Source organism: Prionailurus viverrinus, chromosome E3 (assembly GCF_022837055.1).
Source record: "Prionailurus viverrinus isolate Anna chromosome E3, UM_Priviv_1.0, whole genome shotgun sequence".
Classification (NCBI taxonomy): Eukaryota; Metazoa; Chordata; class Mammalia; order Carnivora; family Felidae; genus Prionailurus; species Prionailurus viverrinus.
Genome location: NC_062576.1, coordinates 5,338,497 through 5,363,228, shown reverse-complemented (window position 1 = coordinate 5,363,228; position 24,732 = coordinate 5,338,497). Strand labels below are relative to the sequence as shown.

Below are 24,732 nucleotides of genomic sequence, written 5' to 3'. Positions count from 1 at the left end.
GCCGTGCCAGAGAGACCAAAGGTAAGTTGCTACTACTAAAGTAACACAGGAAATCAAAGATAAAGTCACTACACAATGACATATTGTTCAATTAATTACACAACAAGACTGAATTTGTATGCCACTAACAACACAGGCTCAGAATATATAAAGCAAAAATTGACATATATATAAAAATGGCACTTTTCCCAAAAGTAAAAAAAGCAAAGATACAGATTCGACTAACATAATTCACAAGCTTGCACTAATGGACATAATGTACTTCAACAATTTTAAGATGCACATTTTTTCCCCACATTTTAACATCTTTGAAATTAACTGTGACATATACAGGTCACCGCCTTATCTGTGAATATGCTTATTATTGCTAGAGGCATGACTGAACTTGATGTTTCTGTCACAGACACACAATTTAAGAACCATCTGATGAAGGGTTATTGCTTGGTTATTGCTTCAAACTTTTCACTGATACCTTGTGGTAGAATCACCAATGCACAGCATAAAAACTTAGCTTTTGAAAACTTCCAAAGGTGATAAAGCAGTACCCTTTGGAGAAATGCTGTGTGACCCATCCCTTTGGTGGCACAGACGACAGGCTGTGTAGAAAAACACAAATACTCTCTCCCTAGAGTGATTCTGAAGAGTGGGACCCTGTGAAGAAGTTTTGGGAATACCCTGACCAACGTATTTTGCTCATATTTTACTTTTTACATGTATGCACAACAGAAAAAAAGTTATAAAAATCAATGTTTAAGTAAGTTTAGGGGCGTCTGGTGGCTCAGTCAGTTAAGCATCTGACTCTTGATTTCGGCTCAGGTCATGATCTCAAGGTTTGTGGGATCGAGCCCCAGGTCGGGCTCCGTGCTAACAGTATGGAGCCTGCTGGGGATTCTTCTCTCTCCCTCTGTCTCTGCCCCTCCCCTGCTCACTCATACTCTCTTGCTCTCAAAATAAATAAACAAACAAAATTTAAAAACTCAATCGGTATAAATGAAAAATTCTAAGTGAGAAGAAATCATGAAGTCTGGTTTAATGAGCAGCTCTTTTCTTTTTAGTGGCACACAAAATAATGCTGCATCTTACAACTGATGGAAACTGAGATTCACTCAGATCCCCACACTCGACAGCTGTATGATACACATTCACGCAAAGTGACTGCAAACTGGTCCACTTAAAGAAAGTCAATCAATCTCAGAGGACTGGCATGATAAACACAACAAATTGGCTTGCTCGGCCTCTGCGGGGGCCTCGCTATGAAGCAGAGGTGAGCAAGCCCAAAATGCCATGCCCGGACCCTTACACGTGGGTTGCTAAGGATGAATTAGGCTGTACTGATCTCCCAAGAGCTCCTCCTCTCGCCTCACCCGACTGGCCAGCAAGGACAGGAACGCGGAGGGTTCTCGCCGCTGAGGGTTCTGGGCTCCCGCTCAGGCTCCAGCTTCCTGGGGACGGGGGATGCTGTGGGAGCAGCGGCCTCCTGGATCAGTCCCCGGGACGTACCGGGGACCCAGCGGTTCCAGGGCTCACCAGGAAGGCGTTCCTTTGGTGACTGCATTCTAAAGCCCCAGGCTGTAGCCGGGGGCCAGGGCTATGGCAAGCGCCCAGTTGTCTGGCTTACACACTACCCCTTCATGCTCCAAATCCTCGGCATGCTTTAGGGCTTCCCGCACGGACCTCTTGCCAAAAAGAAAATCGGTCCCATGAAGAGCACATTCTCTGACCACAAAATAGTTAAATTAGAAACAAAACAAAACAAACATGTGCTTGGAAACTGAGAAGCACCATTCTGAAGAGCGCACTGGGGGGCGCCCGGGAGGCTCAGTCGGTTGAGCGTCCGACGTCAGCTCAGGTCATGATCTCATAGTTTGTGGGTTTGAGCCCTGCATCCGGTTCTGTGCCGACAGCTCGGAGCCTGGAGCCTGCTTCCGATCCTGTGTGTGTGTGTGTGTGTGTGTGTGTGTGTGTGTGTGTGTGTGTGTCGGTCCCTCCCCCACTTGCGCACGCTCTCTCAAAAATAAATAGATGTTAAAAAAAGAAAACAAACACACTGGGCCAAGAAGATTTAAAGTAAATGAGAAAATTCTGAGGTGAAAATAATGAAAATACCGATGCCTGCGTGCTAGTAAACAAGCAGTTGTAAGTGAAAACACGTATTTCAGAAAAAAGTTAAGTTGAAAATACGCTAAGCATTCGCCTCCAGAGATTGGGAAAACAACAACAGTTTAAACCCAAAGGGGAAAATATCGCAGAGAAGAAAGGCATTTCAACGTTTATTTATTTTTGGGACAGAGAGAGACAGAGCATGAACGGGTGAGGGGCAGAGAGAGAGGGAGACACAGAATCGGAAACAGGCTCCAGGCTCTGAGCCATCAGCCCAGAGCCTGACGCGGGGCTCGAACTCACGGACCGCGAGATCGTGACCTGGCTGAAGTCGGACGCTCAACCGACTGCGCCACCCAGGCGCCCCGAGAAGAAAGGCATTTAAGAAGGTCAACAAGGCCGCTTCGGCAGCTCGTCCGAAGTCCGCACCCAGCCCTACAGTCCCTCCCCGGGGACTTCCCGAGAGAGCCGGGACACGGGTCCACACTGACGGAAGGCCCGCGCTCACAGCAGCATCAGTCACAACGGCCAAAGCCCAGGAACAACACAGGTGCCCCTCGCGAGATGAACGGATAACCACAGCGTGGCCCATCCACACAACAGAATGTTATTCGGCCGCAGGAAGTAATGCAGCGCCCGACGCAAGCTTGAGTGAAAGACGCCGGGCGCAAAAGGCTGCGGAGGGTAGGACTGCACTTACCAGGTACGGCCGGAACAGGCCAAGAACGGGCACGAGTCTGTGGGACGGAAATCAGAAGAGCGGTTCATCTGGGAAGCAGGGGAGGGTGCCGAAGGAGAAGGGTGCCTCGTGCGGATTTTGATCGGGGTGGTAGTTACACGAGTGACTGCACGCGCAGATACGCGCAACAGCTTGACTTCTATGCACACCTAACATGTGAGCGCTGTATGTACCTGCCCTGAAAGTCTACTTACGGATAAGTGATCTCCTGTCATCCTCAAGAAAGAGAAGGAAGAATGTCCTGCAAAAGGCACTAAAATGGCCTTCTAAGAACCTGCCACACCCTCACAGAGCCAATGCCGGTCCACCCAGGGCGACCTGAGGACAATCTGGCCTGAGGTACACACACTGCCCCTTCTTCCTTACGTGCTGTGGCTGTTACTCTGCCCCCAAGTCCCCTCCCACCTTAGGCACACACATCTTTCACCCGATGAGAAAGGGAAGAATTTTTGCAAAATACAAAGATAACAGATAAAATCAGCAACAGAGTCAGCATTAGAGCAGTCATGGGAAGTTTTTAAGCTAACTCCTTTGTTTTTACACTCGCATGGTACTGTCCTCCTCCCCAGATCCACCTCTGCCTTCATATATAAACCCTCTCTGATGACCAATGTGTCAACCCACGATTGTCACTGTTTGGTGACCACCAAGGAACCACGGGAGAGCTTCTGCAGCAGCATGCAGCTTACAGATAGTGGTAAAGGACTATTCCCAGACTCCATCCAGCAAAACTACACAGAAGAGCCACTCGGCCAGCTCTCTGGAATTCTTATCTGAGGGGTTATGGTTGAGTCATGGACTCCAGCTCATTTCCTAGAGCAATGTCTTACACACGTGGTCTGCCACCCTCTCCATCAACATCACTTGGAGGTACTTGTCTGAAACAGGGTTCCTATCACATGCCTATCAAATCAGAACCTCTGGGTATGAAGCCTAGGGCTCTGAATTTTTTTTCACGTTTATTTTTGAGAGTGTGTGTGTGCACACACGTGCACGCAAGTTGGGGAGGGGCAGGGTGGAGGGGAGGAAAGGATCTGAAGCAGGCCCTGTGCTATCAGCACAGAGTCCGATGAGGTGCTAAAACTCCAGAACTACGAAATCATGACCTGAGCCAAAGTCAGACACTTAACCGACTGAGCCACCCAGGCACCCCTAGGGCTTTGAATTTAACAAGCATCCCAAATGATTCTGTTTAACACTGGAATTTGAGAACCACTGCTAAAAGGTGGCTATAGACATGTTAAGTCCTCAACTCAGATCCTGAATGCAATACATTAAGTACAGAGGCAACATGATTGAGTAATTAGGAGCCTGAATTTTGCAGCCAGACAACCTGTGTCTCAAAGCTTGTCTGCCTCTTACTAGCTGTGTCACCATGGGCAACTTACCTAACCTCTCTGTGCCTCAGTTTCCTTGCCTATGAATAGGGTAATATATATTACTATGTCAAAAAGCTAATCAAAATTGAATTCTCTTCCTGAATATTACTTGACATTTCTAAATAAATATTGAACTTTAAATCAAACCACCAAGCATTTAAAGATCTTAAAAGATACACCCTTTTTACGGATAGAAGATCATACCTTGAGATCATAAAAGCCATATATGAAAGACCCAACACTAATATCATCCTCAATGGGGGAATACTGAGAGCTTTCATCCTAAGGTCAGGAACAAGACAGGGAAGTCCACTCTCACCACCGCCATCCAACATTAGTACTTAGCCTCAGCAATCAGACAACACAAAGAAATAAAAGGCATCCAAATCAGCCAGAAGGAGGTCAAACTTTCACTCTTCGCAGATGACATGATACTCCATATGGAAAACCCAGAAGATTCCACCAAAAAACTGCTAGAACTGATCCATGAATTCAGCAAAGTTGCAGGATATAAAATCAATGCACAGAAATCAGTTGTATTCCTGTTCACCAACAATGAAGCAACAGAAAGAGAAATCAAGGAATCGATCCCATTTACAATTGCACCAAAAGCCGTAAAATATCTAGGAATAAATCTAACCAAAAAGGTGAAAAATCTATATGCTGAAAATTATAGGAAGCTAATGAAAGAAACTGAAGATCAAAAAAAAAAAAAAAAAAAAAAGGAGAAATATTCCATGCTCCTGGATAGGAAGAACAAATATTGTTAAAATGTCAATACTGCCCAAAGCAATCTACATTTCAATGCAATCCCTATCAAAGTAACACCAGCATTCTTCACAGAGCTAGAACAAACAATCCTAAAATTTGTATGGAACCAGAAAAGACCCCGAATAGCCAAAACAATCTTGAAAAAGAAAACCAAAGCAGGAGGCATCACAATCCCAGACTTCAAGCTATTCTACAAAAGCTGTAATCATCAAGACAGTATGGTACTGGCACAAGAACAGACACTCAGATCAATTTAATTCATTTCTCAGAATAGAGAACCCAGAAATGGACCCACAAATGTACGGCCAACTAATCTTTGACAAAGCAGGAAAGAATATCCAATGGAATAGAGACAGTCTCTTCAGCAAGTGGTGCTGGGGAAACTGGACAGTGACATGCAGAAGAATGAACCTGGACCACTTTCTTACACCAGACACAAAAATAAACTCAAAACGGATGAAAGACCTAAATGTAAGACAGGGAGCCATCAAGATCCTCCAGGAGAAAGCAGGCAAAAACCTCTCTGATCTTGCCTGCAGCAATTTCTTACTCAACACCGTGTCCAGAGGCAAGGGAAACAAAAGCAAAAATGAACTATTGGGACCTCATCAAGATAAAAAGCTTCTGCACAGCAAAGGAAACAATCAGCAAAACTAAAAGGCAACTGATGGAATGAGAGAAGATAGTTGCAAACGACATATCAGATAAAGGGTTAGTATCCAAAATCTATAAAGAACTTCTCAAACTCAACACCCAAAAAACAAAGAATCCAATGAAGAAATGGGCAAAAGACATGAATAGACACTTCTCCAAAGAAGACATCCAGATGGCCAACTGACACGTGAAAAAATGCTCAACATCACTCATCATTAGGGAAATACAAATCAAAACCACAATGAGATACCACCTCACACGTGTCAGAATGGCTAACATTAACAACTCAGGCAACAACAGATGTTGACAAGGATGCGGGGAAAGGGGATCTCTTTTGCATTGTTGGTGGGAATGCAAGCTGGTGCAGCCACTCTGGAAAACAGTATGGAGGTTCCTCAAAAAATTAAAAATAGAACTACCTTACTATGCAGCAATTGCACTACTAGATATGTATCCAAGGGACACAGGTATGCTGTTTCAAAAGGGCACATACACCCCAATGGTTATAGCAGCACTATCGACAATAGCCAAAGTCTGCAAAGAGCCCAAATGTCCCCAATGGAGTATTACTGGGCAATCAAAAAGAATGAAATCTTGCCATCTGCAACTACGTGGATGGAACCAGAGGGTATTATGCTACGTGAAATTAGTCAGAGAAAGACAAATACCGTATGACTTCACTCATATGAGGACTTTAAGAGACAAAACAGAAGAACATAAGGGCAGGGAAACAAAAATAATATAAAAACAGGGAGGGGGACAAAACAGAAGAGACTCAAAAATATGGAGGACAAACTGAGGGTTACTGGAGGGGTTGTGGGAGGAGGGATGGGCTAAATGGGCAAGGGTCACTAAGGAATCTACTCCTGAAATCATTGTTGCACTATATGCTAACTAACTTGGATGGAAATTAAAAAAATAAAATAAAAAATTTAAAGAAACACACATTTTTTTTTTTTTACCTCAATCATGAAAAAATAATGACCAATGAGACTTTCTATCCTGGATAATTAAATGATAGAGCAAAATAAACATTCTGGCATCACACCCTTGTATAATCAATGTTTTTTAACAGCCCAAAGTTGCGGTGACGGGGGAAGAGCTTCCCAAATACACATAAATAAAAATCATGCAAAGACATTTGGCAGTTCTGCACAGAGCTAATCATACGCTTATAATACAATCCAACAATCATACTCTCAGGTATTGACCCAAATGGGTTGAAAACCTACACCCACATGAAAACCTGCACATGAATGCTTGTAGCAGCTTTATTCATAATTGCCAAAACCCGGAAGCAAACAAGATGTCCTTCAGCAGGTGAAGAGATCAATTGTGGTAAACAAAACAGACAACAGAATAGTATTCAGCACTAACAGGAACCATCAAGCCATGAAAAGACATACAGGAAACTGGATGCGTATTACTGAGTGAAAGAAGCCAGTCTGAAATGGCTACAGGCTGTATGATTCCAACCATACGAGGTTCTGGAAAAGGCAAAACTATGGAGGCAGTAAAAAGATTGGTGAGTGGTTGCTAGGGGTCCAGGGAGACAAGGGGAGGGATGAATAGGTGAGCACAGGGGATTTTCAGAGCAGTGAATCTATTGTGTACGATAATGTACTGGTGGATACAGGTCACATTATGCATTTGGCCAAACCCATAGAACCATACAGCACAGAGAGCCCTATTGTAAACCATGGCCTTTAGGTAATAACAATGTATCAATATTAGTCCATCAATTGTAACAAATGTATCACACTGACGTAAGATGTTGAAGATAGGGAAACCTTATATGGAGGGGAGTTTATGGGAACTGGCAACACCTGATGTATTGTTTCCTTATTATGTAACCCCAAGTGTGCATAAGGTTGACAAGATTTCCCACAGTCGTATCAGATTACCACTTACAATAAAAACTGTAGGCTGCTGCTAACCTTTGCTCTGTGAAGCTCTGTGCTTCCTCACCCTTACAGGCAAGAGCTGCCCACTCATAAATTACTATAGAGAAAACCGTATTTTATCTTGATTTAAATTTTTTTTTTCTTTTAGTAATCTCTACTGTCAACCTGGGGCTCGAACTCACAACCCTGAGATCAAGAGCTGCATGCTCTTCTGAGTGAGCCAGCCAGGTGCCCCTTTATTTTGATTAAAAAAATTTTTTTAACTGTTTATTCATTTATTTTTGAGAGAGAGAAAAGGGAGGGGCAGAGAGAGAGGGAGACACAGAATCCGAAGCAGGGTCCAGGCTCCGAGCTGTCAGCACAGAGCCCAACGCAGGACTCAAACTCACAAACCGTGAGATCATGACCTGAGACCTGAGCCGAACTTGGACGCTTAACCGACTGAGCCACCCGGACACCCCATCTCGATTTTGATCAGCTTTGGACAAAACAGTGAATTTCTTTTAGTTAAATAGAAAACAGACAAAAATTTTGTAACAAAAACCCACCCCACACAGAACTAGAGTCATTTTGCGTGTGAATAAAGTGGGATAGGACACCCTCTCTTCCTCCGAGGAGAATTACATCTGTTACTTCTCGAGAATTGAAAGAGTCATGACAGGATTTCAGAACCCCACTTCCAATATGGGGCACCTGAGTCAACAAAGAAAATCCCAGAGAGGTGTGCATGACCAGAAAGTTCTTGGCGAACTCTTACAAGCCAAGACCAGATGCTTCACACTTGAAAGGGGCTTCCGACAGTCGAGAAGAGAACAAAGTACTTCCCCGAAACAAAGGAGGACAAAGAGGCTGAAAAAGTCTTTCTCAAAATGACTGAAAACTTCCCAAATTTGCCCCCCAAGAAACACACCAAAAACAAAACAGCCCCAAACCTACAAATTCAAGAAGGTGAGCAAGCTCCAAATAGCATGGCCCAGAGATCTACGCCAAGTCACATTACACAAATGCTTCTGAAAGAGGAAAGAAGTCTGAAATCGGCCGGAGACAAGGACACCTCCCCACAGGAGCAGATGAAGGGCCGGATTGCTCATCAAAAGCCCACGAGGCCGGTGGAAGTCCCGCAACGGGTTTCAAGTAAAGAAAGACAGGAACCATCAGCTCTCGATTCCATACATGCCGAAGGCCTCCGTCAGGAATGAAGGAGAGCTTAAAACGATTGAAGGGGAACAAATGCTGAGAGAATCTGTCACCAGCAGTCCTGCCCTCAAAGAATGGCTCCCGGTCCCTAGACAGAAAGGAGACGGCAAAAGAAGGCACAGCTACAGAAAGAGTAAAAACGTGGGTAAGGGTAAGTACAATAAACTTTCCTTCTCAAATTCTCTAAAGTATGGTTGGGACAAAACTTACAACACTGTCGGATGGAGTACGTACAAGAAACAGGTAAGAGATACAAAGAGAGGTCCAGTTTCCCTATTTCAGGGAGCCGGGGGGCACAGTCCGTTGAGCTTCCCACTTTTGGTTTCCTGTCGGTTTGTAAGTTCAAGCCCCACATCGGGCTCTGGGCTGATGGTGCAGAGCCTGCTTGGGATTCCATCTCTCCTTCTCTCTGTTCCTCCCTTGCTTGTGTGCCCACTCTCTTTCGAAAATAAACTTAAAAAAAAAGTTTCCGTTTCATTTGAACTGATGAAATGATGACCCCAGCAAACTCTAATTATATAAAGAGACTTAAATATTTACGTATTTTATATACGTAACATATATACATGCAAACACCCTTGAGCAACCACACACACAACGACTACACAAACAGATACCCTCAAAGACAATATGCCTATGTCAAACTGGAATTTTTAAAAAAATGTTCAAGTAACTAACAGGAAGAAATTCAGAGAAACAAGAAAGAGAGGACCAGGAAAAAAAAAAAGTGAAATGACAACTTATGTCCTGATACATTAATAATCGCCTTCAACATAAAAGACCAATTAAAAGACACAGATTGGCAGCTTTTTTTTTTTAATGACCAAACTACATGGGGGCTACAAGACATTTCAAACACGATGATAAATGTAGGTTAAAAGTCAAAGAATTGGAGGCGGGGGCGGGGGGGGGGGGAGGTGGCGCCTGGGTGGCGGCTCAGTCGGTTTAACGTCTGAATTCGGCTCAGGTCATGATCTCACTGGGAGTGCAAGTCCCAGGTCGAGCTCTGTACTGACACCTCGGAGCCTGGAGCCTGCTTCAAATTTTGTCTCCGTCTCTCTGCCCTTCCCCTGCTCATGTTCATGCGCGCTCTCTCTCTCAAATATAAAGTAAAACATAAAAAATAAAATAAAAAAAAGAATGGAAAAAGACAAATCATGCTTATTAAGCAAAAGAAAACAGGAGTGGCTATACAGATCTCCCTTGACTTGGGATGAGTTTTGGTCCCAATAAACCCATGGTAAGTTGAAAAAATCGTATGTCGAAAATACATTTAATACACCCAACCTACCACGCCTTCTGATCATCACTGAGCCCAGCCCACCTTAAATGTGCTCAGAACACTTACATCGGCCTGCAGATGGGTCAAGTCATCTAACACCAAGCCTGTTTTCTAACAAAGTGCTGAATATCTCACGTTAACATAATTGAACACTGTACCGAGAGAGGAAAACAGGATGGTTATATGGCTACAGAATGGCCGCCAGTGTTTCGGTCCTCTACCTACGGTATCGCATGGCTGCCACTGTCCAGCACCACGAAAGAACGTCATGCTATAAAGCACTAGCCTGGGAAAGATCAAAATTCAAAATTCTGAAGTATGCTTTCTCCTGAATGCATATCACTTTCACGCCATGGCAAGGTAACAAACAAGCACGTCCAACCGTAGAAAGTTAGGGATTGTCTGTATTGCTCTCAGACATCGGAGACTTCACAACAAAGAAAATCACCAGAGACAGGGACATTCTATCATGATGGAAGGGTCAATCCATCAGAACAAAGCCATCCTAAATGCGTAGGCAACAAACAGCACAGTTGCACGATGTACGGCTCCAACAACATCAGAACTAGAGAGGGGCACCTGGGTGGCTCAGTCGGTTAAGCGACTGACACTTGATTTCGGCTCAGATCATCATCTCAGAGTTCTTGAGTTCAAGCCCTGCATCAGGCTCTGTGCTGGCAGTGCGGAGCCTGCTTGGGATTCTCTCTCTCCCTCTACCCGTGTCCCACTCCCTCTCTCTCAAAACTAAACAGGAGACATAGACCAATCAACAATTTTAGTGGCAGATGTCAATCCCTTTCCCTCAACAACCAGACAGAAAATGGGCAAGGATACAGAAACATTCAACATCATCAACCAACAAGGCCTGACTCTGCACGACGCTCTACCAGGCGACAGTACAAAACTCATTCTTTCAAGAACCCACAGAACATTCTAGTAGGCTGAACAATGCCCTCCACTCCCCAAATCCAGGTCCTAATCCCTAAACCTTGTGAATATTACCTCATATGACACAAGGGACTTTGTATATACAATTTAAGATCCTGAGGTAGAAGGCTGGCTTGGATCGGTGCAGAAGGGGCACTCACCTGCCATCACAAGTGCCCTTCCTTAAGGCAGGCAGGGGACATTTGCTGCAGGGAAGGCATTGGGATCATGGAAGCAAGATTCAAGGACGTTGACTTGGAAGATAGGAAAAGAGCATGAGCCGTGTTGGGAAAAAGAAAGAAAAGAAAACTGATTCTCCCTTAGAGCTTCCGAAGGGGGCCCAGCCCAGCTGCCACCTATATCTGGCCCAGTAAAGTGACTGCTGACTTTTTTTTTTTTTCTTAACGTTCATTCATTTTTGAGAGAGAGAAAGAGAGACAGAGCATGAGCAGGGGAAGGGCAGAGAGAGAGGGAGACACAGAATCCGAAGCAGGCTCCAGGCTCCGAGCTGCCAGCACAGAGCCCATTGCGGGGCTCGAACCCATGAACCGCAAGATCATGACCTAAGCCGCAGTCGGACGCTCAACCGACTGAGCCACCCAGGCGCCCCTGACTGTAGACTTCTGACCTCCAGGAGTGCACCACGGCAAAGATTTGTTGTGTTCAGCCAGCAAGTCCGTTATAAGTGCAGATTCCAGTACCTGGAAGTTGGGCAGTGCTGTGACAAACACCCCAAAATGTGGAAGGGACTCTCGAGCTGAAGGACAGCAAAGGCCTGGACTGCCTTAAACAAGGGCGAGTAGAAATGTGGGTGCTGCAGACCTCGCCACTGAGGACTCAGGAAGCGAGGAGCACAGCAGACAAGGGCTGTGTGGTCAGGGAGCACCTCAACCATCAAAGGCCACTGGTAGAGAGAGGGCGTGACCGCACCGGCAGCGAGGGCTCACGGACAAAGGAGGCGCCAAGCTGAACGACACCCTGTGAGTCGGTGGAAAGCAGGACTCGTCACAATGAACTTGGATATTTAACTGAGGTGATTTCCCAGCAAATGGCTGAAGGCGCAGCCTGGTTCTTCCTGCTGCTTGTGGAGAAACGCAAGGGGGAAGACACACGCTGAGGACAACACTGTGAGGCAAAAAGGAACCAGGGCCTGGTGGTGTGGGGAACGCGCTCTGAAGACAAAGCCAAGGGTGTGGCCAGCTCACATCTCTCAGGGGCTCTCAAAGGACGGAACACTCTACTCGTTCACACAGAAGGCTCTGTGGCGAGTGAGCCTGTCCCTCGTAGATCCTTTCAACTGCCTTCGCAGAAGCCGGGAACACAGACGAGATGACACAGGAAAGACCCACCGAGGACCCTTGCGTCTGCTGGAGTAAAGCCGCGTGAAATACCCAGGAGACCCACAGGTCTTCGAGAACGTTAACACCCCCAGAAAAACTGCCAGCTTGGAACAAAAAAGAGAGAGAATGAGAGAAAGCGGTCAGATATGCCCAGTTCTACAGACGAAAACAGGCTGATTCAACTACTCGGTGCTCACGTGCACTACCCTCGAGAGAAAGAACACGACACGGAGGGAAGCCGCGGGCCCACAGGTTACTTCTGGGCCTTGAGATCTAGTGAGTTTGCCGAGGTGAATCTTGAAATCGCTTGGAACCAGTGACTTTCCTTCTTCCTTTCTTCTCTCTCTTATCTCTTTCTCCTCTCCTTCTGTTCTTTGCTCCCTCTTTCTCTCATCTTTCTCCTTTTTGGAATGGGAATATCTATACCTGCGATCCTGTGCCTGCCCGCCATTGTATTTGGGGAACAGATAATCTGGTTTTAACTTTACAGATCCACAGATGGAGAGGAATTTTGCCTCAAATGGATCACACCCAGACTCTTACCCATGTCTGGTTGAGCTGATGACATTTAGGTGAGATTTTCGACTCTGACTTGATGCTGTGATGGGTGGAGACTTCAGGGCATGTCAGCGTAGGACAAATGTATTTTGCATGTGGGATAGATGTGAATCTTTGGTAGGATGTATACCGTCCCCTCCTCCATATCCAGGACCTAATCCAATATAAATTAAACACAAGGGCTAAGACAGATCATATGCTGGTGCACAAAACAAACCTCAATAAATTTAAAAGAATGGAAATCAGAGCGGGTTCTCCAATGACAATGGAATCAAATTGGAAATCAGTAACAGATAACGGGAAAGTCTCCCAATCCCAGGAAGCTAAACACACTTTTAGTTAATCCATGGAATAAATGGGAAATCCCAGGGGAAATTAAAAAATAAATACACTGAATGCGGCACCTGGGTGGCTCAGTTGGTTGAGTGTCTAACTTCGGCTCAGGTCTGTGGTCTGTGAGTTCGAGCCCCACGTCGGGCTCACTGCTGTCAGCCTATCAATGCAGAGCCCACTTCGGATCCTCTGTCCCCATCTTTCTGTCCCTTCCCTGCTTGCGCTCCCCCCCAAAATAGTATTTAAAAAAAATACACTGAACTGAGTGAAAATGAAAATACAACACATGAACATTTGTGGGGCATCAATGAAGCACTCACATCAATGAGTGCTGAGAGGAAAATGTATAGCACTAAAATACTGACGTTAGGAAAGAGGAAAAGTACCAAATGAATAATCTAAATTCCCATCTCAAAAACTAAAAGAGAACAAAATAAACTGAAGGCAAGCAGAAGGAAGGAGGTAATAAGGAACAGGAGTCAATGAAATTGAAATGAGAAAACAATGGAGAAATATCAAGGAAACACAAAATTGGTTCCATGAGTAAATACATAAAGCTGACAACCCTAAAGAAAAGATATAAACTAACACCGTGAGGAGTGAGACAGGGCCATCACGACTGTGCCTCCAGACATCAACAGGATAAAGAAACACTATAAACTACACTAAGATGAAATGCATCAATTTCTCAAAGACCAGAAACTATTACCACTCATCGCAAATTAAGTAGATAATTTGAAGCGCCAATAACAATCAAGGAAATTCAATCTGTAATTTAAAACAAAACAAAAAAAACCAGATCTGTAAGTTCACGTGGTTTCACTGGAGAGTTCTTCCGAAGGTTTAAAGAATTAACACCAATTCTATATAATCTCTTCAAAAAAAGAGAACAGGAAGGAACACTTACTTCCCAGTTCATTTTATGAAGCTAGTATTAACCCTAATACCAAAATGAAACTAAGATAATACAAAAAAGTAAATTATCAGCAAACTGTTTCTCATGAATACGGTTATAAAAATCACTATACAGAAATCTCAAGGAAGAAATAAAAGTATCCCTATTTGCAGGTTATATAATAGTCCAAGGAACCTAACAAAAAATCTTCCAAAACTTAGGGCACCTGGGCAGCTAAGTCAGTTACATATCTGACTTAAGCTCAGATCATGATCTCACGGATTCGTTGGGTTCGAGTCCTACATCCGGCTCTGCCCTGACAATGCTGAGGCTGCTTGGGATTCTCTCTCTCCCCCGCTCTCTCTCTACTCCTCCTCAACTTGTGCTTTTGCTCTCTCTCTCTCAAAATAAATTTTAAAAAATCTTCTAAAACTTGAAAGTTCAACAGAAATGCAAGATATAAGATCAACACTGTGCTTCTCTGTACTAGCAATGAACATGTGATAGACAAAATTTTAACGTTACCCCATCGCTCAAAAACCAAAGTTGGGTGTAAATCTAATAAAACATGTACAGGACTTGTATGCTGAAAGCCACAAAACACTGATGAATGAAATTAAAAATCTAAGTAAATGGAGAGACATACTGTGTTCAGGTAATGGAAGATTCACCACAGTAAAGATGTCAATTTCTCCCCAATTGACACATATGTTTAGTGTAATTCCTATCACAATCCTAGCAAGATTTTTTTATTGCTATTCCACATACATATATATATACATACATATATATATATATATATATATATATATATACACACATATAGTAAATATATATGTATATAGTGAAGGCTATTCTACAACTTATATGACAAGTCAAATCAGAATAGCTAAGAACAATTTTGGAAAAGACTAAATGGGACAAACACTCAGACCTCCAAAGAGCCTCTCACACAGCCCTCTCCTTTTTGACAAAGGTACAAGAGCAGTTCTGCAGAGGATGACAGGCTTTGCAACAAATGAGGCTCAAATAACTACATATGGATATTCATGGGCAAAATAATGAGCCTTGACCTAACCTTCATGCTTTATATAAAAATTAACTTAGGGGCACCTGGGTGCCTCGGTCTGTCAAGCATCTGACTTCGGCTCAGGTCATGATCTCACGGTTCATGGGTTTGAGCCTCACGTCAGGGTCTATACTGACAGTTCAGAGCCTGGAGCCTGTTTCAGATTCTGTGTCTTCTTCTCTCTCTCTGCCCCTCCCCTGCTCATGCTCTCTCTCCCTCCTTCACTTCCTCCCTCTCTCTCTCATAAAAGGAATAAACAATTAAAAAAAAATTTTTTTTTAATTAACTTAGGGGCACCTAGGTGGCTCAACCAGTTAACTGTCTGACTCTTGATTTCAGCTCAGGTCATGATCTCACAGGTTCACGGGATCAAGCCCCGAGTCAGGCTCCACACTCACAGAGCAGAGCCTGCCTGGGATTTTCTCTCCCCTTCTCCTGATCACATTCATTCATTCATTCATTCTCTCTCTCTCAAAATAAATAAACAAAAATAAATTAACTCAAAATGGATCATAGATTTAAATGTCAAATGTAAAACTATACAACTTTTCAAAGACAAAGTAAGAGAAAATCTTTGAGGAGCTAGATCTTAGTAAAGAGTTCTTAAACATGACACCAGAAGCATTAACCATAGAAGAATAAAACTAAAAAACCTCACTGAAACTAAATCTCACTGAAACTAAAAAACCTTTGCTCTGCAGAAGACCCTGCTAAGAGAATGACAAAGCAGGCTACCAACTGGGAGAAATATTTATAAGCCACACATCTGATAAAGGGCTCACATCTAGAATGTATTAAGGACTCTGAAAATTCAACGGTAAAGAGCAAACAAGCCAATTAGAAAACAGACAGTGCCTATGAAGAAACAGCTCATCGAAGAGGGTCTACAGATGGCAAATGAGTACAGGACAAGGCGTTTCGCAGCACGAGTCATTCGAAAATGCAGGTGAAGACCGTGTGAAGAGCAACACACGGGCGGGTGGGTGGCTCAGTTAAGCATCCGGCTCTTGGTTTTGGCTCAGGTCGTGATCTTGCGGTTCTTGAGTTCAGGCTCCCACATCGGGCTCTCATGATGTGAGCGTGGAGACTGCTTCGGATCCCTGCCCCTCTTAAATAAACAAATATTAAGAAAAAAAAAAAAAGCAACAGAGAATCTGAGGGGAACCTGGATCTCTCAAACATTGTTGAAGGCGATGTAAAATGGTAAAGCTCTGCGGGAGACAGTTTGGTGGTTTCTTACAAAACTACACATACACTTACTAAAGGACCCAGGAATATCACTCCTGGACATTTATCCCAGAGAAGTTTAAAAATGATGTCCATGCAAAAACCTATACGCAAATGTTTGCAACAGTTTTACTTGTATCCCCAAACCAGAAACAACCCAAGCATCAGACAGGTAAGTGAATCAACTGTCGCACATTCAGACCTTGAAATATTACTTTGCAATAAAAATGAATGAACTACTGATACATGCAACAACTGGATGGGTCTCACGGGCATTCTATTGAGGTGAGGGGGGCGGGGGCGGGGAACTGTATGATTTCACTTATGTAAGACTCTTGAAATGACAAAATTATGGAGATGGGACACAGATTAGTCATTGCCCCGCCTTAAGGATGGTTTGGGAGCAGGGACAGCAGGTGTGACTGTAAATGGGGTAGCAGGAGACAGATGGAGATCTTTGTGGTGACAGAGGAGTTTTGTATCTTGATCGCAGTACTGGTCACATGAATCTACAGGAGTGATAAGCTGATACACAACTATGCACCCACATTGCCCCAAAGTCAATGTCCTGATTTCGATACCAGATTACAGTTACGTGAGACATAACCAACGAAAAGAAGTGGGTGAGAGCAAGTGAGACCTTTCTGTACTATCTTTGCAAACTTCAGGGCATCTGTAATTCAAATTTAAAGTTTTTCAACGCATTTATACCACCCAAGGAAAAATACTAGGTGTCCTCTCCACCTTGATGACCAGAAAGAACTGGCACACTCTGTCTCCAGTCACACAGGCCCTGGGAGCCATCCAGAGAAAAGCGACAAGGGGAGGGAGAAGAGCCCCTGGCTCAAGAACAGAGAACGCGGTCCTTTCTGCCAGGGGGCTCATCAGAGCCTCTGATGGGATCGGTCAGGGTGCTAATGAAACACCAGCCAGACTTTCGAAGACAGAAATATCAAGGTCCATCTACACTGAGTATCAGGACTTCCTCATCCTAAAAACGGAACATCAGATGGGAACAAGGCGAGAGCGCCCAACCACGGTCTCCGTGCTGCACACGGCAAGCGCCCTGCTTTCTTCAGCTACACCCCTGTCACGATGACATCCACTGACCCAGAGGATTCACTAACCATTTCATTTCAGCCTGTCGACGAGCAGCAGCCCAGGCAAGTAGTTCTATGACGTGCTGCTGACTCTTAACCTCAACCAGTTCATCAGATATATTTCACCATGATAAAGAAAGGTTCCAGGGCCGCCTGGGTGGCTCAGTCGGTTAACCGTCCGACTTCGGCTCAGGTCACGATCTCGCGGTCCGGGAGTTCGAGCCCCGTGTCGGGCTCTGTGCTGACCGCTCAGAGCCTGGAGCCTGTTTCAGATTCTGTGTCTCCCTCTCTCTGACCCTTCCCCATTCATGCTCTGTCTCTCTCTGTCTCAAAAATAAACGTTAAAAAAAAATTTAAAAAAAAAAAAAAAAAGAAAGGTTCCACATGTCCAGTAATGGTTAATTTTTTTAACCATCGGGCACAGAGCCCGATGTAGGGCTCGAATTCAAGAACTGTGAGATCACGACCTGAGCAGAAACCAAGAGTCAGACGCATAACTGACTGAGCCACCCAGGCGCCCCTCCAGTAACGGTTTTTATTTGACAACACAACAGATATGACAAAAGAACGTTTTAAAAAGTAGTTCCACAGAACAGTCTGGCTGGCTTGCTCTTAGCAGTCAATGAATCAGTAAATAATAAATTTAACACAAACTAAACACCTGCTGGCAGCCTTTACTGATAGGCAAGTCATTTTCTCCTTCACTATTGGAAGTAAGCCAAAGTAAGGATATTCCACTTCCTCGCTGGTATGGAGGTTAGCTATAGACACTTAGACACAAGTTATTCTCCAAAACTGCAACAGCAGCTAATGTGTGTGATCACAGCAGTCACATCATCAAAACCTGCGAGTTTTGATGCAAATATAGTCTTTTCAGTTTCCACACACGTTTCTCACTGATTCACAACTCTACCCTGTTTATTTTTTAAAGAATTTTTCTAGGGGCGCCTGGGTGGCTCAGTCTGTTAAGCGTCTGACTTCGGCTCAGGTCATGATCTCACAGTCTGTGAGTTCAAGCCCCGCATCGGGCTCTGTGCTGATGGCTCAGAGCCTGGAGCCTGCTTCCGATTCTGTGTCTCCCTCTCTCTCTGCCCCTTCCCTGCTCATGCTCTCTGTCTCAAAAATAAAGAAAATAAATAAATAAAAAAAAAAAGAATTTTTCTATCACACAAAAAGCAAAAATGCATGCCCCTCCAGAAGCAGCAAAAGAAAAAGCAGCTACAACCCCAGCAACATGGAGATGACCACAGTTAACACTTCAGACTCATCCTTCTGCAGTCCAGACACGTGCAAACTCAGACAAGCGGAAGAAGGTGAACAAAAACACTTGGTGAGTGGGATGAGCCTAGTGATAGTCTTCGATGTTTGGGGGGGAGGGGGGAACCCAGGTGGCTGGGAGGGGAGGGGGACTCAGGTGGTTGGGGGGAGGGGGAGCCAGGTGGTTGGGGGGAGAGAGGGACCCAGGTGGTTGGGGGAAGAGGGGGACCCAGGTGGTTGGGAGGGGAGGGGGACTCAGGTGGTTGGGGGAAGAGGGGGACCCAGGTGGTTGGGGGGAGAGGGGGACCCAGGTGGTTGGAGGGGAAGTGGGGGACCCAGGTGGTTGGAGGGAGGGGGGGACCCAGGCGGTTGGGGAGAGGGGGGACTCAAATGGTTGGAGGGAGGGGGGTCCAGTTCAGTGCCACTTCTTTTCGTATAATTAGCAGCTCCCTCTATCACTTCTCCTCTTGACCACACAAACCAGCACTTTATAAAACACCATTCTACCCCCCACCAAAAAACAAAGAAAAAACTCTGTAGAGATAAGGTCATCAGTAAAATGCTCAACTATCACTGAACCAAGACATGGCTTTTATTTCAAAACTAAGTTTGGTAGGTCAAAATTTAATCTCAATCCTTCTTAATTTACTTTAAATCAAAACTCACACTGCCAAAGGGAAAAGACAGTGCTAATTAATGCAAACATTAATCTATTTAGCAAGATCAAAGAATGACTAGCTTTCACACATTCACTTAATTTCAAATGCCTAAATTTTAACCTGATTTCCAAGCCCTCCATACTTAGTTTACAAAAACCAAAGCGTTTTAACGTAGTTTTACTACGCTGCAGCCCTAGTTCCCAGGGAGTCAGGTAAAGGTGGGCAACTTTCACCACTTACAAGCCTGTGCTCTTGCCTTTCATTCCTTTCATCCTCCAAATCCCTGACCCCAAGCCACACCCCCTTCTCTCTTTGATCTTCAACTTTTCCTATTCCATCAATCTATAAACACATTCAAATCTCTCCCACCCCATCCGCACTGGGTGACACCTCTGAAGGAACCCATTCAATCTCTTTTTTCTTCATATAAACTATTAGAAAGAGTAGTCTAATCAGCAAAATTAAAAGGCAACCGACGGAATGGGAGAAGATATTGACAAACAACATAACCAATAAAGGGTTAGTATCCAAAATCTATAAAGAACTTATCAAACTCAACACCCAAAAAACAAATAATCCAGTGAAGAAATGGGCAAAAGACATGAATAGACACTTCTCCAAAGAAGACATCCAGATGGCCAACTGACACACGAAAAAATGCTCATCATCACTCATGATCAGGGAAATACAAATCAAAACCACAATGAGATACCACCTCACATCTGTCAGAATGGCTCACATGAACAACTCAGGCAACAACAGACGTTGGCGAGGATGCGGAGAGAGAGGATCTCTTTTGCATTGCTGGTGGGAATGCAAACTGGTGCAGCCACTCTGGAGAACAGTATGGAGGTTCCTCAAAAAATTAAAAATAGAACTACCTTACTACTTAGCAATTGCACTACTAGGTATTTATTCAAGGGACACATATATGCTGTTTCGAAGAGACACATGCACCCCAATGGTTATAGCAGCACTATCAACAACAGCCAAAGTATGGAAAGAGCCCCAATGTCCATCGATGGATGAATGGATAAAGAAGGTGTGGCATATATATATATATATATATATATATATATATATATATATATATACAATGGAGTATTACTCGGCCATCAAAAAGAATGAAATCCTGCCATATGCAACTACGTGGATGGAACCGGAGGGTATTATGTTAAGTGAAATCAGTCAGAGAAAGAAAATATCCTACGACTTCACTCATATGAGGACTTTAAGATACAAAACAGATGAACATAAGGGAAGGGAAGCAAAAATAATATAAAAACAGTGAGGGAGACAAAAAGAGAAGAGACTCTTAAATATGGAGAAAAAACAGAGGGTTGCTGGAGGGGGTGTGGGCTAAATGGGAAAGGGGCGCTAAGGAATCTACTCCTGAAATCATTGTTGCACTATATGCTAACTGGGATGTAAATTTTAAAAATAAAATAAAACATTAATTACATAAAATAAAATTTCTTTGAAACTTGAAAAAAAGAGTAGTCTGCACTTGCACTCTGCTTCTTAAATATAGAGATGATGTGAATACAAGAACAGACTTGAGTCGGGAGGCATAGACTAAAATGTATTGAAGCAGTGATAACAACAAGAGTGTGGTACTGGTACAAAAATAGATTAAAAGGTCAGGGGAACAGAAGACAGAGCCTAAAAACAGAACCATGTATAAAAAATATTTAAAAGAATAGCCTCTTCAACCAAGGGTGCTGGGACAATTGGGCATCTACATACAAGAGAATGAAGTTGAACCCCTACCTCTACCATAAAAATTAACTCCAAGTGGATTAATGAGCTAAATGTAAGTGCTAAAACCATAAAACTCTTAGAAAAAAACATAGGGGTACATCTCCATGACCCTGAATTTGGCAATGCACTCCTAGATATCATGCCCAAAGCACAAGCAACAAAAGAAATAAATATGTAAATTGGAGTTCATCAAAATTAAAAGCTTTTTTTTAAGTTTATTTCTTATTTTTTTGAGAGTGAGCGAGGGAGAGGCAGAGAAAGGAGAGAGAATCCCAAGCAGGCTCTGTGCTGTCAGCATGGAGTCCAACGTGGGGCTCAAACTCACGCACCATGTAATCATGAGCTGAACCAAAATCAAGAGTCAGACGCTTAACTGACTGAGCCACCCAGGTGTCCCCAGAATTAAAAACTTGTGCTATTAACATTACCAAGAAAGTGAAAAGACAATCTACAGGAGGAGAGAAAATGCAAATCATGCATCTGATAAGGGTCTAGTATCCGAAACACATAAAGAACTCTTACAACTCAACAGCCAACAACCCAATTTAAAAATTCAAAGCACCTAAACATTTTTCCAAAGAAGATACGCAAATACGCAATAAGCACATGAAAAGATGCTCAGCATCATTAGTCATTAGGAAATGTAAATCAAAACCACAATGAGACCATGCTTCATACCAACCAGGATTTGGCTGTAATAATTGGGGGTGGGGTGGGGGGCTATACTATTTTTTTAATTAAAGATACTAATAAGTGTTGGCAAAGATGTGGAGAAACTGGAACCTTCATACACTGCCAGGAGGAATATAAAATGGTTCAGCTACCCTGGAAAATGGTTTACCAATTTCTCAAAAAGTCAAACAAAAAATTACCAAAGGACCCAGGAGTTCTACTAGGTATGTACCCAGAAGAGCTGAAAACAGGAATTCAATACATTCACAGGAGCACTATTTGCAATAGACAAAAGGTGGAGACAACCCAAATACCCATCAATGGATGAATGGATTCGCAGGCTGTGGTATACACACACAGTGGAAATTATTTGGGGGGGGGGGGGGGGGAGAACTACTAATACCTACTACCACATATACGAACCTTGAAAACATGATGATAAGTAAAAGAAGTCAGATGCAAAAGACCACATACTGTAGGATTCCACACAAGCTAAATGTCCAGAAAAGGCAAATCTCCAGGGGCAGAAAGCAGAGTAGTGTTGGTTGGGGCTCAGTGCAAAGACTGACTGCCACCAGTTATAAGGGATCTTCTCAGGGTGATGGAAAGGTCCCAAAATTGACTAGGTGAGGACTATACAACTCGGTAAATTTATTAGAAGTCACTGAACTGTACACCTTAAATGGGTGAATTTTAGGGACGTGTGGGTGGCTCAGTCGGTTAAGTGACCGACTTCAGCTCAGGTCATAATCTCACAGTTTATGGGTTTGAGTCCCATGTCAGGCTCTGTGCTGACAGCTCAGAGCCTGGAGCCTGCTTTGGATTGCGTGTCTCCCCCTCTCTCTGCCCCTCTCCCTGACTCGCGTTTTCTCTCTCTCTCAAAAATAAACATTAAAAATTTTTTTAAATAGAAATAAAAAGTGGGGCGCCTGGGTGGCTCAGTCGGTTAAGCGTCCGACTTCGGCTCAGGTCATGATCTCGTGGTTTGTGAGTTCAAGCCCCGCATCAGGCTCTGTGCTGATGGCTCAGAGCCTGGAGCCTGTTTCAGATTCTGTGTCTTCCTCTCTCCCTGACCCTCCCCCATTCATGCTCTGTCTCCATCTGTCTCAAAAATAAATAAACGTTAAAAAAAAATTTTTTTAATAGAAATAAAAAGTGGGTAAATCTAATGGGATATAAATTGTGTCTCAATAGAGCTGTTAGAGAAAAATAAGGTTTTCAGTTAGTCTTTCTGTTTTGGAACCCTAGCATCTGGGATCCTTGCTTCCCCACTCTGCCATCAGATGCCTGTTTTTCATTGGCACTTTCTGTGCAGTCCAACAGAAGTAGAAAACCTAGCACATGCAGCACACAATGAGGGCCCCAAACCAAATTCTAAACCAATGGTCAGCCTATCGTATATTGAATTAAAGGTCTAATGTTAATAAAGTCTCAATTACAAGATTATTTATGTGATATTGTCCAATGAGATGTGTACATATGTACTATCACATACCCAACGAAGCGTTCACAGGAATTGCTCTGGGTACAAAGCTCAAGCTATGGGATAAATATTGTCCATATAAGGCTACCCTGAAGCTTGCCAAAAAGTTAAAGGTGGAGACAGTTTATGCTGAAATTATTAATTCTTCAAAAGGGAGGAGGGGCACCTCGGGGGCTCAATCGGTTAAGCGTCAGACCCTTGATCTTGACTCCGGCTGAGTGGGGCTCTGTCTGCCCCTCCTCAGCTCACACATGTTCTCTCAAAATAAATAAGCATTTTTTGAAAAAAGGGAGGAGGGGCGCCTGGGTGGCGCAGTCGGTTGAGCGTCTGACTTCAGCCAGGTCACGATCTCGCGGTCCGGGAGTTCGAGCCCCGCGTCGGGCTCTGGGCTGATGGCTCAGAGCCTGGAGCCTGTTTCCTATTCTGTGTCTCCCTCTCTCTCTGCCCCTCCCCCGTTCACGCTCTGTCTCTCTCTGTCTCAAAAATAAATAAAAACATTTAAAAAAAATTAAAAAAAAAAAAAGAAAAAAGAAAAAAGGGAGGAAACGGTAATTTTGTCTCTAAACCAAGAAAACCGTATTTGAAATGTTCATCCCTGGTGGCCCAGAACATCAAGCTGTGTCACTAGCCTGGAAAACCTCAGGCAAGGAGGCTACATCTAAAAAAGGCGATGTACCTGTGCCTGGCTTCTGCTTAAGCTGGAAGAATGCGACAGGTCTCCCGCTCAAGACCCAGAGCTCCTCCCGCACCTGCCTTCCGCCCACACCCGCAAGCAACACTCCCCAAGAACCTCGCCTAGAGGGCGCCGTGGGCCTGTCCTCATTCCTGCCTCCAAGTGTGAACCAGGCCCCGTCTGAAGCAGACTGGATACAGCTGTACAACATCTGGCGTTCTCCTTCCCGTTCGCAAACATCTGAGAGGTGGATGCTCGAGGAATGTGCGTTCACTGGGGGTGGGGAAGCAGGGGAGCGCTATTTTGGGGCAAAGCAGGGTGGAATCCATGTGGTTTTTGTCTCGCAGTCCAGGAAGGACGGTGGGGTCAGCAGTCTGGCCTGGAAAGCCCACCGGAGATTCCTTCAGCTCCTCCATGGCTGAGGTTCTAGGAACCTTCTAGTTTCTCTTGACATTTCAGGCTGAGTTGTCAGGCTTTATAACACAATTCCAAACTCTGATTCGCAGTCGGGATCTCCAAGTAAAGGCAATGGGTCGTCTCGAAGGTTACGAGAACATGTCAGTTCCCACGCAGCACGAGCTGCCCACGCACGGCAGGCGGACATTGGAGGGTCCCTGAGCCTGGTTGGCACATGGGTGTGCCCTCACTCTCCCCTAAACCCAGGGAATGACAGGACAGGCTTTAAAACAAACAAACCAATCACTAACTGCCTGGAAAAGTACAAATTGTTACAAAACACAAAGCAGATAGGA

The 24,732-nt window shown here is 44.2% G+C and overlaps 1 protein-coding gene across 2 annotated transcripts in view; it reads right to left on the bottom strand.

Annotated features, from left to right (window-relative positions):
* The window catches only part of CYTH3 (cytohesin 3), a 100,751-nt gene that overhangs the window by 37,741 nt on the left and 38,278 nt on the right, over nt 1–24,732 (bottom strand). Inside the window, exon 1 of one of the 2 annotated variants that reach the window (XM_047838566.1) lies at nt 5,904–5,935. The exons of the other annotated variant lie outside the window; for it this stretch is intronic. Within the exon in view, the coding sequence (XP_047694522.1) occupies nt 5,904–5,922 (19 nt within the window). The 5' untranslated portion in view covers nt 5,923–5,935. Of the gene's footprint in view, nt 1–5,903; nt 5,936–24,732 lie in introns of those variants that run through there. 2 annotated transcript variants of the gene reach the window in all.